At 40.0% G+C, this 16,484-nt stretch overlaps 1 protein-coding gene across 2 annotated transcripts in view; it reads left to right on the plus strand.

The window, feature by feature from the left end:
• Window positions 1-16,484, plus strand: part of KATNA1 (katanin catalytic subunit A1) — a 359,770-nt gene that overhangs the window by 246,741 nt on the left and 96,545 nt on the right. For both annotated transcript variants that reach the window (XM_053710632.1, XM_053710633.1), the window contains 2 exons: window positions 12,208-12,366; window positions 14,141-14,267. In XM_053710632.1, the coding sequence (XP_053566607.1) occupies window positions 12,208-12,366; window positions 14,141-14,267 (286 nt within the window). The remainder of the gene's footprint in view (window positions 1-12,207; window positions 12,367-14,140; window positions 14,268-16,484) is intronic.

The following is a 16,484-nucleotide window of genomic DNA, read 5'->3' on the forward strand; positions in this document are numbered from 1 at the left end:
CAGGGGCTGGGGTTTTATTCAAATCTCTTCATTGTATCAAAGAAGGAGAATTCTTTCAGACCAGTTCTGGATTTAAAAATATTGAATCATTATGTAAGGATACCAACATTCAAAATGGTAACTATAAGGACTATTCTGCCTTTTGTTCAGCAAGGGCATTATATGTCCACAATAGATTTACAGGATGCATATCTGCATATTCCGATTCATCCAGATCACTATCAGTTTCTGAGGTTCTCTTTCCTAGACAAGCATTACCAGTTTGTGGCTCTGCCGTTTGGCCTAGCAACAGCTCCAAGGATTTTTACAAAGGTTCTCGGTGCCCTTCTGTCTGTAATCAGAGAACAGGGTATTGTGGTATTTCCTTATTTGGACGATATCTTGGTACTTGCTCAGTCTTCACATTTAGCAGAATCTCATACGAATCGACTTGTATTGTTTCTTCAAGAACATGGTTGGAGGATCAATTTACCAAAAAGTTCATTGATTCCTCAGACAAGGGTAACCTTTTTGGGTTTCCAGATAGATTCAGTGTCCATGACTCTGTCTCTGACAGACAAGAGACGTCTAAAATTGGTTTCAGCTTGTCGAAACCTTCAGTCTCAATCATTCCCTTCGGTAGCCTTATGCATGGAAATTCTAGGTCTTATGACTGCTGCATCGGACGCGATCCCCTTTGCTCGTTTTCACATGCGACCTCTTCAGCTCTGTATGCTGAACCAGTGGTGCAGGGATTATACAAAGATATCTCAATTAATATCTTTAAAACCGATTGTACGTGGTGGACAGACCATCATCGTTTAGTTCAGGGGGCTTCTTTTGTTCTTCCGACCTGGACTGTGATTTCAACAGATGCAAGTCTGACAGGTTGGGGAGCTGTTTGGGGGTCTCTGACAGCATAAGGGGTTTGGGAATCTCAGGAGGTGTTTTTACCAATCAACATTTTGGAACTCCGTGCAATTTTCAGAGCTCTTCAGTCATGGCCTCTTCTAAAAAAAGAGTCGTTCATTTGTTTTCAGACGGGCAATGTCACAACCGTGGCATATGTCAATCATCAAGGAGGGACTCACAGTCCTCTGGCTATGAAAGAAGTATCTCGAATACTGGTGTGGGCGGAATCCAGCTCCTGTCTAATTTCTGTGGTTCATATCCCAGGAATAGACAATTGGGAAGCGGATTATCTCAGTCGCCAAACGTTACATCCGGGCGAATGGTCTCTTCACCCAGAGGTATTTCTTCAGATTGTTCAAATGTGGGGACTTCCAGAAATAGATCTGATGGCTTCTCATCTAAACAAGAAGCTTCCCAGGTATCTGTCCAGATCCAGGGATCCTCAGGCGGAGGCAGTGGATGCATTGTCACTTCCTTGGAAGTATCATCCTGCCTATATCTTTCCGCCTCTAGTTCTTCTTCCAAGAGTGATTTCCAAGATTCTAAAGGAGTGCTCGTTTGTTCTGCTGGTTGCTCCAGCATGGCCTCACAGGTTTTGGTATGCGGATCTTGTCCGGATGGCCACTTGCCAACCGGGGACTCTTCCGTTAAGACCAGACCTTCTATCGCAAGGTCCTTTTTTCCATCAGGATCTCAAATCATTAAATTTGAAGGTATGGAGATTGAACGCTTGATTCTCAGTCATAGAGGTTTCTCTGACTCTGTGATTAATACTATGTTACAGGCTCGTAAATCTGTATCTAGGAAGATATATTATCGAGTCTGGAAGATTTTCATTTCTTGGTGTTTTTCTCATCATTTTTCTTGGCATTCTTTTAGAATTCCTAGAATTTTACAGTTTCTTCAGGATGGTTTGGATAAAGGTTTGTCTGCAAGTTCTTTGAAAGGACAAATCTCTGCTCTTTCTGTTCTTTTTCATAGAAAGATTGCTAGTCTTCCTGATATTCATTGTTTTGTACAAGCTTTGGTTCGTATAAAACCTGTTAAGTCAATTTCTCCTCCTTGGAGTTTGAATTTGGTTCTGGGGGCTCTTCAAGCTCCTCCGTTTGAACCTATGCATTCGCTGGACATTAAATTACTTTCTTGGAAAGTTTTGTTTCTTTTGGCCATCTCTTCTGCTAGAAGAGTTTCTGAATTATCTGCTCTTTCTTGTGTCTCCTTTTCTGATTTTTCATCAGGATAAGGCGGTGTTGCGAACTTCTTTTAAATTTTTACCTAAGGTTGTGAATTCTAACAACATTAGTAGAGAAATTGTGGTTCCTTCATTGTGTCCTAATCCTAAGAATTCTAAGGAAAGATTGTTGCATTCTTTGGATGTAGTTAGAGCTTTGAAATATTATGTTGAAGCTACTAAGAATTTCCGAAAGACTTCTAGTCTATTTGTTATCTTTTCCGGTTCTAGGAAAGGTCAGAAGGCCTCTGCCATTTCTTTGGCGTCTTGGTTAAAGTCTTTGATTCATCTTGCTTATGTCGAGTCAAATAAAACTCAGCCTCAAAGGATTACAGCTCATTCTACTAGGTCAGTTTCTACTTCCTGGGCGTTTAGGAATGAAGCTTCGGTTGATCAGATTTGCAAAGCAGCAACTTGGTCTTCTTTGCATACTTTTACTAAATTCTACCATTTTGATGTGTTTTCTTCTTCTGAAGCAGTTTTTGGTAGAAAAGTACTTCAGGCAGCTGTTTCAGTTTGATTCTTCTGCTTATAATTTCAGTTTTTTTCATTATAAGATTTAAACTTTGTTTTGGGTGTGGATTATTTTCAGCGGAATTGGCTGTCTTTATTTTATCCCTCCCTCTCTAGTGACTCTTGCGTGGAAGATCCACATCTTGGGTATTCATTATCCCATACGTCACTAGCTCATGGACTCTTACTAATTACATGAAAGAAAACATAATTTATGTAAGAACTTACCTGATAAATTCATTTCTTTCATATTAGCAAGAGTCCATGAGGCCCACCCTTTTTTTTTGTGGTGGTTATGATTTTTTTGTATAAAGCACAATTATTCCAATTCCTTATTTTTTTTTTTAATTCAAAAGGTTTTATTCATTTTTCAAATTTGTTACAGATATTAAATGATAATTCTACAACTCCATAACTTAACAGCTTAACAGAAGTCAGCATATCATGTCACAGATATTTCACGTAATTCCATCTCAGAGGTATTTATCGCACTGAGACTACCAGCATAAGGCAATGTTATAAATCCTGTTCACTATACATCTATGTATACCTATCGTCCTCTAAACATAGCGTCCCACTCCTAAGGCCGTGAGGGCCGAGCAAGTCGTGTTTGTGCATACCATGTTTTTGTTGATTCCCAATAAAATTTTATATTTAAAAAAAACTCCTTTTTCTGAGCTTTATAATAACCGTATTCCTCCAATTGCAATGTGTCCTCAACATGTTTTATCCATTCCCTCACTGTGGGAGGCACTGGGTTCTTCCATTTGCTAGCTATTAACGACCTCACCGAATTCAGGGAGAACTGTAACACCCTTTGCCTAAATTGGCACATAGTTTTGGGAAGAGCATTTAGTAGAGCTATCTCTGTGGTTAGTTTAAACGAATCATCTACTAGATGTTGCATAAATAGTTCTATCTCTCGCCATAAGGGTTTTATAAGGGGGCAATTCCACCACATGTGTGACATAGATCCTCTTTGTCCGCAACCTCTCCAGCACATATCAGACGAGGTTGGATATATACTTTTTAGGCGCGAGGGGGTCAGATACCATCTAGATAGTATCTTGTAGTTAATTTCTAGTATTCTTGTGGATGTGGAGGACTTCTTGACTAGGGAGACAATTATGTTCCACTCTTTGTCATTCATTACAATGTTTAGCTCCTGCTGCCATTTGTTTGTGTATGGTGGTTTCGTCGCCCTACAATTTGTCAACAACACTGATTTCGCCAGCGTCAATGTATGTCTAAGAGGGCCCTGGGAAGAACATATTTTCTCAAAGTGTGTCAATGGTCTAGTCCAGTCTGCTTTGTATTTGGATGTGTCTACTAGATGTTGTAGTTGTCTGTACTTTAACCAGTTTGTAAAAGCCCCATTTAAGACCCCTCCCAATTCCTGTCTTCCCTTCACCCTTTGTCCGTCCAAAATGGAATGAATAGGTACAGTGTAGCCAATCTCCCCAGGGATCCTATTTACTAAACCAAATTCCATGCCCCCCAAAAACTCCGCATTCGGAGAAACCGGAGATAATGGAGACCTCAGTGTAGATATGTGTGGCTGTGACTTAAGAATCTCATCCCAAATCGCAAACACCGAAACATATATTTCATAAATGCTAGTTGCTTTCGGTCTATTCTGTTTCGGTATCCAGCATAAGGCTCCTACCTGCGGGGTCTTCAGAATGTGCGAGTCAATTGTTACCCAGGCTTTCGTGTGAGCATTCCTATGCCAGTCCAGTATTCTTTGGACTCTAGTGGCTTTATAATATGTCTCTAGGCAAGGAAGCCCAACCCCCCCCCATTATCTCTATGTCTATATAGAGTGTTTCTATCAATTCGAGGCTTTATTGTTCCCCATACATATTTATTTATCAATGCTTGTAGGTTGTTTAGGAAACCGGTGGGTAGTATAATTGGGAGGGCCTGTAAAGTATAAAGGATTCGTGGTAGGGTCGTCATCTTTAAGGTTTGTATCCTGCCCCACCATGAAAAGGGCTTAGTTGCCCAGACTTGTAGGTCTGTCTGTATATTTTTTATAAAGTGTCATATAATTGAGGTTAAATAGCATTTCTCCAACATAGGTGTGTCCGGTCCACGGCGTCATCCTTACTTGTGGGATATTCTCTTCCCCAACAGGAAATGGCAAAGAGCCCAGCAAAGCTGGTCACATGATCCCTCCTAGGCTCCGCCTTCCCCAGTCATTCTCTTTGCCGTTGCACAGGCAACATCTCCACGGAGATGGCTCAGAGTTTTTTGGTGTTTAAATGTAGTTTTTATTCTTCTATCAAGAGTTTGTTATTTTAAAATAGTGCTGGTATGTACTATTTACTCTGAAACAGAAAAGAGATGAAGATTTCTGTTTGTAAGAGGAAAATGATTTTAGCAACCGTTACTAAAATCGATGGCTGTTTCCACACAGGACTGTTGAGAGGAATTAACTTCAGTTGGGGGAAACAGTGAGCAGACTTTGGCTGCTTGAGGTATGACACATTTCTAACAAGACTTGGTAATGCTGGAAGCTGTCATTTTCCCTATGGGATCCGGTAAGCCATTTTCTTAATTTTCAATATAAGAATAAAAGGGCTTCACAAGGGCTTTAAAGACTGGTAGACATTTTTCTGGGCCAAAACGATTACTTTATAAGCATATTTAATGGTTTATAACTTTGGAGAGTTATTTTAATCTTGAGAATTTTGTTAAAAAAACGGCAGGCACTGTATTGGACACCTTTTTCACTGGGGGCCTTTTCTAGTCATAGGCAGAGCCTCATTTTCGCGCCACTAATGCGCAGTTGTTTTTGAGAAGCAAGGCATGCAGATGCATGTGTGAGGAGCTCAGGTCCACTGAAAAAGCTTATTGAAGGCGTCATTTGGTATCGTATTCCCCTCTGGGCTTGGTTGGGTCTCAGCAAAGCAGATACCAGGGACTGTATAGGGGTTAAATATAAAAACGGCTCCGGTTCCGTTATTTTAAGAGTTAAAGCTTTCAAATTTGGTGTGCAATACTTTTAAGGCTTTATGACACTGTGGTGAAATTTTGGTGAATTTTGAACATTTCCTTCATACTTTTGCGTATATTCAGTAAAAAAGTGTGTTCAGTTTAAATTTTAAAGAGACAGTAACGGTTTTATTTTAAAACGTTTTTTGTGCTTTGTTATCAAGTTTATGCCTATTAACATGTCTGAACTATCAGATAGACGATGTTCTGTATGTTCGGAAGCCAAGGTTCCTCTCCATTTAAATATATGTGATAAATGTGACAAACTAAGTAGGGACAATGATGCCACTGATAGTAATGTTGCCCAAAATGATTCCTTAAGTGAGGGGAGTAAGCATGGTACTGCATCATCTCCTTCTATGTCTACACCAGTCTTGCCCACTCAGGAGGTCCCTAGTGCATCTAGTGCGCCAATCCTCCTTACTATGCAACAATTAACGGCTGTAATGGATAATTCTATTAAAAACATTTTAGCCAAAATGCCCACTTATCAGCGAAAGCGCGACTGCTCTGTTTTAGATACTGAAGAGCATGAGGACGCTGATGATAATGGTTCTGTCATGCCCTTACACCAGTCTGAAGGGGCTAGGGAGGTTTTGTCTGAGGGAGAAATTTCAGATTCAGGAAAAATTTCTCAACAAGCTGAACCTGACGTTATTACATTTAAATTTAAATTGGAACATCTCCGCGCTCTGCTTAAGGAGGTGTTATCTACTCTGGATGATTGTGACAATTTGGTCATTCCAGAGAAATTATGTAAGATGGACAGGTTCCTAGAGGTCCCGGTGCCCCCCGAAGCTTTTCCTATACCCAAGCGGGTGGCGGACATTGTAAATAAAGAATGGGAAAGGCCCGGCATACCTTTTGTCCCTCCCCCTATATTTAAGAAATTATTTCCTATGGTCGACCCCAGGAAGGACTTATGGCAGACAGTCCCCAAGGTTGAGGGGGCGGTTTCTACTCTAAACAAACGCACCACTATCCCTATAGAAGATAGTTGTGCTTTCAAAGATCCTATGGATAAAAAATTAGAGGGTTTGCTTAAAAAGATGTTTGTTCAGCAAGGTTACCTTCTACAACCAATTTCATGCATTGTTCCTGTCACTACAGCAGCGTGTTTCTGGTTCGAGGAACTAGAAAAGTCGCTCAATCAGGCATCCTCTTATGAGGAGGTTATGGACAGAGTTCAAGCACTTAAGTTGGCTAACTCTTTTACCCTAGACGCCACTTTGCAATTAGCTAGATTAGCGGCGAAAAATTCAGGCTTTGCTATTGTGGCGCGCAGAGCGCTTTGGCTGAAGTCTTGGTCAGTGGATGTGTCCTCCAAGAACAGATTGCTTAACATCCCTTTCAAGGGGAAAACGCTGTTTGGCCCTGACTTGAAAGAGATTATTTCAGACATCACTGGGGGAAAGGGCCACGCCCTTCCTCAGGATAGGTCTTTTAAGGCTAAAAATAAAACAAATTTTCGTCCCTTTCGCAGAAACGGACCGGCCTCAAATTCTACATCCTCTAAGCAAGAGGGTAATTCTTCTCAAACCAAGCCAGCCTGGAGACCGATGCAAGGCTGGAACAAAGGTAAGCAGGCCAAGAAGCCCGCTACCAAGACAGCATGAGATGCTGGCCCCCGATCCTGGACCGGATCTGGTGGGGGGCAGACTCTCTCTCTTCGCTCAGGCTTGGGCAAGAGATGTTCAGGATCCTTGGGCGCTAGAAATAGTTTCTCAAGGTTATCTCCTGGAATTCAAGGAACTACCCCCAAGGGGAAGGTTCCACAGGTCTCAATTGTCTTCAGACCAAATAAAAAGACAGGCATTCTTACATTGTGTAGAAGACCTGTTAAAAATGGGAGTGATTCATCCTGTTCCATTAGGAGAACAAGGGATGGGGTTTTACTCCAATCTGTTCATAGTTCCCAAAAAAGAGGGAACTTTCAGGCCAATTTTGGATCTCAAGATCCTAAACAAATTTCTCAAGGTCCCATCGTTCAAGATGGAAACCATTCGGACAATTCTTCCTACCATCCAGGAAGGTCAATTCATGACCACGGTGGATTTAAAGGATGCGTATCTACATATTCCTATCCACAAGGAACATCATCGGTTCCTAAGATTCGCCTTTCTGGACAAGCATTACCAGTTTGTGGCACTTCCATTCGGACTAGCCACTGCTCCAAGAATTTTCACAAAGGTACTAGGGTCCCTTCTAGCGGTGCTAAGGCCAAGGGGCATTGAAGTAGTACCCTACTTGGACGACATACTGATTCAAGCGTCGTCTCTACCACAAGCAAAGGCTCATACGGACATTGTCCTAGCCTTTCTCAGATCTCACGGGTGGAAAGTGAACGTAGAAAAAAGTTCTCTATTTCCGTCAACAAGAGTTCCCTTCTTGGGAACAATAATAGACTCCTTGGAAATGAAGATTTTTCTGACAGAAGCCAGAAAATCAAAACTTCTAAGCTCTTGTCAAGTACTTCATTCTGTTCTGCTTCCTTCCATAGCGCAGTGCATGGAAGTAATAGGTTTGATGGTTGCGGCAATGGACATAGTTCCTTTTGCGCGAATTCATCTAAGACCATTACAACTGTGCATGCTCAGACAGTGGAATGGGGATTATACAGATTTGTCCCCGACGATCCAAGTAGATCAGAGGACCAGAGATTCACTCGGTTGGTGGCTCACCCTGGACAACCTGTCCCAAGGGATGAGCTTCAGAAGACCAGAGTGGGTCATTGTAACGACCGACGCCAGCCTGGTGGGCTGGGGCGCGGTCTGGAATCACCTGAAGGCTCAGGGTCTATGGTCTCGGGAAGAATCTCTTCTCCCGATAAACATTCTGGAACTGAGAGCGATATTCAATGCTCTCAAGGCTTGGCCTCAACTAGCAAAGGCCAAATTCATAAGGTTTCAATCAGACAACATGACGACTGTTGCATATATCAACCATCAGGGGGGAACAAGGAGTTCCCTGGCGATGGAAGAAGTGACCAAAGTAATTCAATGGGCGGAGCTTCACTCCTGCCACTTGTCTGCAATCCACATCCCAGGAGTGGAAAATTGGGAAGCGGATTTTCTGAGTCGTCAGACATTTCATCCGGGGGAGTGGGAACTCCATCCGGAAATCTTTGCCCAAATAACTCAATTATGGGGCATTCCAGACATGGATCTGATGGCGTCTCGTCAGAACTTCAAGGTTCCTTGCTACGGGTCCAGATCCAGGGATCCCAAGGCGACTCTAGTAGATGCACTAGTAGCGCCCTGGACCTTCAACCTAGCTTATGTGTTCCCACCGTTTCCTCTCATTCCCAGGCTGGTAGCCAGGATCAATCAAGAGAGGGCTTCTGTGATCTTGATAGCTCCTGCGTGGCCACGCAGAACTTGGTATGCAGACCTGGTGAATATGTCATCGGCTCCACCATGGAAGCTACCTTTGAGACGGGACCTTCTTGTTCAAGGTCCGTTCGAACATCCGAATCTGGCATCACTCCAACTGACTGCTTGGAGATTGAACGCTTGATTTTATCAAAGCGTGGGTTCTCAGATTCTGTCATTGATACTCTTATTCAGGCTAGAAAGCCTGTAACTAGAAAAATTTACCATAAAGTATGGAAGAAATATATCTGTTGGTGCGAATCGAAAGGATTCCCATGGAACAGGGTAAAAATTCCTAAAATTCTATCCTTTCTACAAGAGGGTTTGGAGAAAGGATTATCTGCAAGTTCTTTGAAGGGACAGATTTCTGCTTTATCTGTTTTACTTCACAAAAAGCTGGCGGCTGTGCCAGATGTTCAAGCTTTTGTTCAGGCTCTGGTTAGAATCAAGCCTGTTTACAAACCTTTGACTCCTCCTTGGAGTCTCAATTTAGTTCTTTCAGTTCTTCAAGGGGTTCCGTTTGAACCCTTACATTCCGTAGATATTAAATTATTATCTTGGAAAGTTTTGTTTTTGGTTGCAATTTCTTCTGCTAGAAGAGTTTCAGAGTTATCTGCTCTGCAGTGTTCTCCTCCTTATCTGGTGTTCCATGCAGATAAGGTGGTTTTGCGTACTAAACCTGGTTTTCTTCCGAAAGTTGTTTCTAACAAAAATATTAACCAGGAGATAGTTGTGCCTTCTTTGTGTCCGAATCCAGTTTCAAAGAAGGAACGTTTGTTGCACAATTTGGATGTAGTTCGTGCTCTAAAATTCTATTTAGAGGCTACAAAGGATTTCAGACAAACATCTTCCTTGTTTGTTGTTTATTCTGGTAAAAGGAGAGGTCAAAAAGCAACTTCTACCTCTCTCTCTTTTTGGCTTAAAAGCATCATCAGATTGGCTTATGAGACTGCCGGACGGCAGCCTCCTGAAAGAATCACAGCTCATTCCACTAGGGCTGTGGCTTCCACATGGGCCTTCAAGAACGAGGCTTCTGTTGATCAGATATGTAAGGCAGCGACTTGGTCTTCACTGCACACTTTTACCAAATTTTACAAATTTGATACTTTTGCTTCTTCTGAGGCTATTTTTGGGAGAAAGGTTTTGCAAACCGTGGTGCCTTCCATCTAGGTGACCTGATTTGCTCCCTCCCATCATCCGTGTCCTAAAGCTTTGGTATTGGTTCCCACAAGTAAGGATGACGCCGTGGACCGGACACACCTATGTTGGAGAAAACAGAATTTATGTTTACCTGATAAATTACTTTCTCCAACGGTGTGTCCGGTCCACGGCCCGCCCTGGTTTTTTAATCAGGTCTGATGATTTAATTTCTCTAACTACAGTCACCACGGTATCATATGATTTCTCCTATGCAAATATTCCTCCTTTACGTCGGTCGAATGACTGGGGAAGGCGGAGCCTAGGAGGGATCATGTGACCAGCTTTGCTGGGCTCTTTGCCATTTCCTGTTGGGGAAGAGAATATCCCACAAGTAAGGATGACGCCGTGGACCGGACACACCGTTGGAGAAAGTAATTTATCAGGTAAACATAAATTCTGTTTTTACGATTGGGGGATAATCTAATACCTAAGTATTTGATGGCTTTCGTTTGGAGTTGGTATGGGCAGCTTTCCATTACTGATCGTAGTTCAGTTTTAGTCAAATTTATATTTAGTACTTCCGATTTTTGGTGGTTAATTGAAAAATAAGACAGTCTGCCGAACTCTCGGAATTCATCAGTCACAGCAGGTAAAGAAGTGGACGGGGATGAGAGAGAAAGCAAGACATCGTCTGCGTACAGCGAGACTTTGTATTCATTTTGCCCCATTGGGATACCCCTTATAGTTTCATTTTGTCTAATGCGGGCAGCTAAGGTTTCAATCCCCAACACAAATAGGAGAGGGGACAGAGGACACCCCTGTCTGGTACCGTTCCCTATCTGGAACCAATTCCTTATTTTTTATGCTTTCGCACTTTTTTCTTATCACCCTACTTCTTGGCTATGCGTTAAACTGATTTGTGGGTGTGGTGAGGGGTGTATTTATAGGCATTTTGAGGTTTGGGAAACTTTGCCCCTCCTGGTAGGAATGTATATCCCATACGTCACTAGCTCATGGACTCTTGCTAATATGAAAGAAATGAATTTATCAGGTAAGTTCTTACATAAATTATGTTTTATATATATATGTGTGTGTATGTGTATAAATATATATATATATATATATATATATATATACACACAGGTGTATGTATATATATATATATATATATATATATGTATGTATGTGTGTGTAATCTCGGTGTATGTATGCACTTGCATTTGTAATCCACAACTGTCAGGATCAAGTAGAACATGTTCAATAAGTAGATAGAGAATCCACTCTCTCTGGCCTTATAGACGTAAATATAATTTATTAAAACAAATGTGACTTTTAGGGACGCATGTCTCTTTTGTGTGTATATATATGTATGATAACTTTTATTGCAACTACTTTGTATTCATTCATTGTTTTCTTCTAAAAGTGTAAAGACAATGTGCTTACCCTTAACTAAAGGGTGGACAATTAGCCAGTTGATTTTCCATTTATTTTAGCATACTGTTGAAAACAAAAAACTTAAAGGGACAGTCCAGTCAAAATTAAACTTTCATGATTCAGATAGGGCATGCAATTTTAAACAACTTTCCAATTTACTTTTATCATCAAATTAGCTTTGTTCTCTTGGTATTTTTAGTTGAAAGTTAAACATAGGTAGGCTCATATGCTAATTTCTTTCCTTGAAGGACACCTCTTATCCGAATACATTTGACAGTTTTTCACAGCTAGACAGCGTTAGTTCATGTGTGCCATATAGATAACATTGTGCTCACGCCCGTGGAGTTACTTATGAGAGGGCCCTGACTGGCTAAAATGCATGTCTGTCAAAATCTCAAAAGAACTGAAATAAGGGGGCAGACTGCAGAGGCCTAGATACAAGGTAATTGCAGAGGTAAAAAGTATATTAATATAACAGTGTTGGTTCTGCAAAACTGGGGAATGGGTAATAAAGGGATTATCTATCTTTTTAAACAACACTAATTCTGTAGTAGACTGTCTCTTTAAGTAAAAATTATCTGCAGGTGTCTCAGTAAAAATGTACCCTTTTGTCCCAATTACCTTTATTAGGGTGTACTGATGGTCGGACCACCTGGAACAGGCAAAACCCTTTTAGCAAAAGCAGTAGCCACAGAATGCAAGACAACATTTTTCAACATTTCATCATCCACACTTACTTCAAAGTACAGAGGTGAATCTGAGAAACTAGTTCGTCTTTTGTTTGAAATGGTGAGTATATGATGATTCCAAAAATTCCATTTTGTTTTACTATAAATTAAAGATAAATCCATAATTACATGTACCTGGTGTATGTTGTAAGAGAGAGAATTCTATCTTAGATTTGTTGAATAAAAGTGTTATTAGAGGTGTAGTGAAAAAAACTTTATTTTTGTCTTATTTTGTTCGGCCCTTCATAAGGATTACTCTCTTTCATGTATGCTCATAACCTAACATTCTCCAACCTCTGCAAATGCTGTAGTGGGTTTGAAAACACTTATTGAACAGTCATTTATAAGCCATGGAGCAAATTGATAGTGACATTTCTTTGACACTGGACTACTTTCTTTGGTTTGCTGACATCACTTAGAAAAGCCATATATTCCTTTCTTAAGTTCTGTTTTCAGATTAAGTCTTTTTTTTTTTTTGTCATCTGATATGAGATAGCCAAGGTGTTTCATAAGATACAATGAATCATTTCTAATTTTTTATCCATTGTTTCTAAGGTTTATATGCACGTTTTGTGTCAATAGAAAGTCATGAATATTTTTCTTAAATTCTATTTAAGGACTATGTTAAGAACTGGTTATGATCTTTGATGGATGCCTACAACCTTGTGTTTTTTCCCCATAGGGAAATAATCAGTTGTATATAAAAATTGTGACAATAATCCAGTAGTTTGGAATCCAGTCAGTTTAGTGAGTGAAGTCATCAACCATTATCTAGACAACATAGTCTTTAGTAGATATGAAAGTATTTATTACTATTGTTATTTTTATTATTATTATTTAAAGTTACCAGCAATGCTGCTTTCAAGTTCAACACCAGATGGAAGTATTCATTAGAGAGAACTGAAGACTACATGTCCCATACTGCAGCGGGATGCACAACTCAGCAGCTGAGCCCACGGCTCATATTAAAACTAAGTATAGGCGGCTGCACTCAAGAGGTTAAAAATTAACTCCTCATTGTGCCTGTATTTGAATATGCTCTCAAGAGGATAAATATTTTATTGTAACAGATGCCTATACTTACATTTTTGTATTTTTATTTCTTATTAAAATATATATGTATTTTTAATGGTAGCAGAAATCTTTTGGTTATGGTGGGGGTCTGTAAGCAGCACTGCCACATACAATGAAGGAGTTGTGTTCACAGCTGTTCTCTAGCCATTATATTTAAAGGAACAGTAAAGTGAAAGTTACATTTTCATGATTCAGATAGAGCATGCAATTTTAAGCAACTTTCCAATTTACTTATATCATCAAATTAGCTTTTTTTTCTTTTGGTATCCTTTGTTGAAAATCATACTTAGGAAGGTTAAGGAGCAGCAATGTACTACTAGGACCTAGTTGCTGATTGATGGCTGCGTATATATGCTTCTCCTCATTGGTTTACCCAATGTGTTCAGCTATCTCCTAGTAAAGAATTGCTGCTCTTCAACAAAGTATACCAAGAGACTGAAGTAAATTTGATAATAGAAGTAAATTGGAAAGTTGCTTCAATTTGTATGATCTATCTGAATCATACAAGAAAAAAATGGTGTCTCACGTCCCTTTTTATGCACAGTAGTCCTAAAACTCTGGACTGTGGGTGAGCTTTGAGGGCTATGTTTGAAAACATGTTAATGAATGTGTTCTACACCCTTATTACTTTTAGGAACTAAACAATTAGTAGCTTTAAACATTGTATTATAATGTATATAACACTTTCTTTTTTTTCTCTCTCCAAATTTCGAACCTTGGAACGTCATTGCCTCAAATGTGTAACTGTTATTTTTCTTAAGGCTAGGTTTTATGCACCAACAACAATATTCATTGATGAGATTGACTCCATATGCAGCCGCAGAGGTACCTCTGAAGAGCACGAAGCCAGCAGGAGAGTGAAATCTGAACTTCTGGTTCAGATGGATGGTAATAATTTGTAACTTAGTTTCTAATGCACCTGAAACTTTTTTGTTGTTGTTATGACCAATTATTAAAGTACAACAAGGTTACCCTCAATAACCTGGACTTTGCTTTCAAATTCAGTAATTTTACCATTTATATATTTATGTCTTTATTTTTAAATAAATCAAAAAATGTTGGTGCTAGTAAAAAAAAGTTTGGTAGTCATGCTTTGTAATGGGAAATAGGCAATACAATTTGTTAGTGCTTTATAATTCAATGATGGTAAAAAGCATGGATCACATATAGTTCTTAAAGGGATAGTAAAGTCCAAATTAAACTTTCATGATTCAGATAGTGCATGTTTTTTTAAACAAATTTCTAATTTACTTTTATCATCAAAGTTGCTTTGTTCTCTTGGTATTCTTAGTTGAAAGCTAAACCTAGGTAGGCTTATATGCTAATTTCGAAGTCCTGAATGCATTTCTCATCTTAATGCATTTGACAGTTTTTCACATCTAGAGGGTGTTAGTTCATGTGTTTCATATAGATAACACTGTGCTCATGCATGTGAAGAGTCAGCACTAATTGCCTGAAATGCAAGTCTTTCAAAAGATCTGAGATAAGGAGGCAGTCAGCAGAAGCTTAGATACAAGGTACTTACAGAGTTAAAAAGTATATTTCTCCAACATAGGTGTGTCCGGTCCACGGCGTCATCCTTACTTGTGGGATATTCTCTTCCCCAACAGGAAATGGCAAAGAGCCCAGCAAAGCTGGTCACATGATCCCTCCTAGGCTCCGCCTACCCCAGTCATTCTCTTTGCCGTTGTACAGGCAACATCTCCACGGAGATGGCTTAGAGTTTTTTAGTGTTTAACTGTAGTTTTTATTATTCAATCAAGAGTTTGTTATTTTAAAATAGTGCTGGTATGTACTATTTACTCAGAAACAGAAAAGAGATGAAGATTTCTGTTTGTATGAGGAAAATGATTTTAGCACCGTAACTAAAATCCATGGCTGTTCCACACAGGACTGTTGAGAGCAATTAACTTCAGTTGGGGGAACAGTGTGCAGTCTCTTGCTGCTTGAGGTATGACACATTCTAACAAGACGATGTAATGCTGGAAGCTGTCATTTTTCCCTATGGGATCCGGTAAGCCATGTTTATTACGATGGTAAATAAGGGCTTCATAAGGGCTTATTAAGATTGTAGACTTTTCTGGGCTAAATCGATTCATTTTTAAAACATATTTAGCCTTGAGGAATCATTTTATCTGGGTATATTGATATTATAATATCGGCAGGCACTGTATTAGACACCTTATTTCTCTGGGGCTTTCCCAAAGCATAAGCAGAGCCTCATTTTCGCGCCGGTGTGGCGCACTTGTTTTTGAGAGGCATGGCATGCAGTCGCATGTGAGAGGAGCTCTGATACTTAGAAAAGGCTTTCTGAAGGCGTCATTTGGTATCGTATTCCCCTTTGGGTTTGGTTGGGTCTCAGCAAAGCAGATACCAGGGACTGTAAAGGGGTTAAAGTGTTAAAACGGCTCCGGTTCCGTTATTTTAAGGGTTAAAGCTTCCAAATTTGGTGTGCAATACTTTTAAGGCTTTAAGACACTGTGGTGAAAATTTGGTGAATTTTGTACAATTCCTTCATGTTTTTTCGCAATTGCAGTAATAAAGTGTGTTCAGTTTAAAATTTAAAGTGACAGTAACGGTTTTATTTTAAAACGTTTTTTGTACTTTATTATCAAGTTTATGCCTGTTTAACATGTCTGAACTACCAGATAGACTGTGTTCTGAATGTGGGGAAGCCAGAATTCCTGTTCATTTAAATAAATGTGATTTATGTGATAATGACAATGATGCCCAAGATGATTCCTCAAGTGAGGGGAGTAAGCATGGTACTGCATCATTCCCTCCTTCGTCTACACGAGTCTTGCCCACTCAGGAGGCCCCTAGTACATCTAGCGCGCCAATACTCCTTACTATGCAACAATTAACGGCTGTAATGGATAATTCTGTCAAAAACATTTTAGCCAAAATGAACCCTTGTCAGCGTAAGCGTGGCTGCTCTGTTTTAGTTACTGAAGAGCATGACGACGCTGATATTAATATCTCTGAAGGGCCCCTAACCCAATCTGAGGGGGCCAGGGAGGTTTTGTCTGAGGGAGAAATTACTGATTCAGGGAACATTTCTCAACAGGCTGAACCTGATGTAATTGCATTTAAATTTAAGTTGGA

The sequence above is a fragment of the Bombina bombina genome, chromosome 4, assembly GCF_027579735.1.
Source record: "Bombina bombina isolate aBomBom1 chromosome 4, aBomBom1.pri, whole genome shotgun sequence".
Taxonomy (NCBI): Eukaryota; Metazoa; Chordata; class Amphibia; order Anura; family Bombinatoridae; genus Bombina; species Bombina bombina.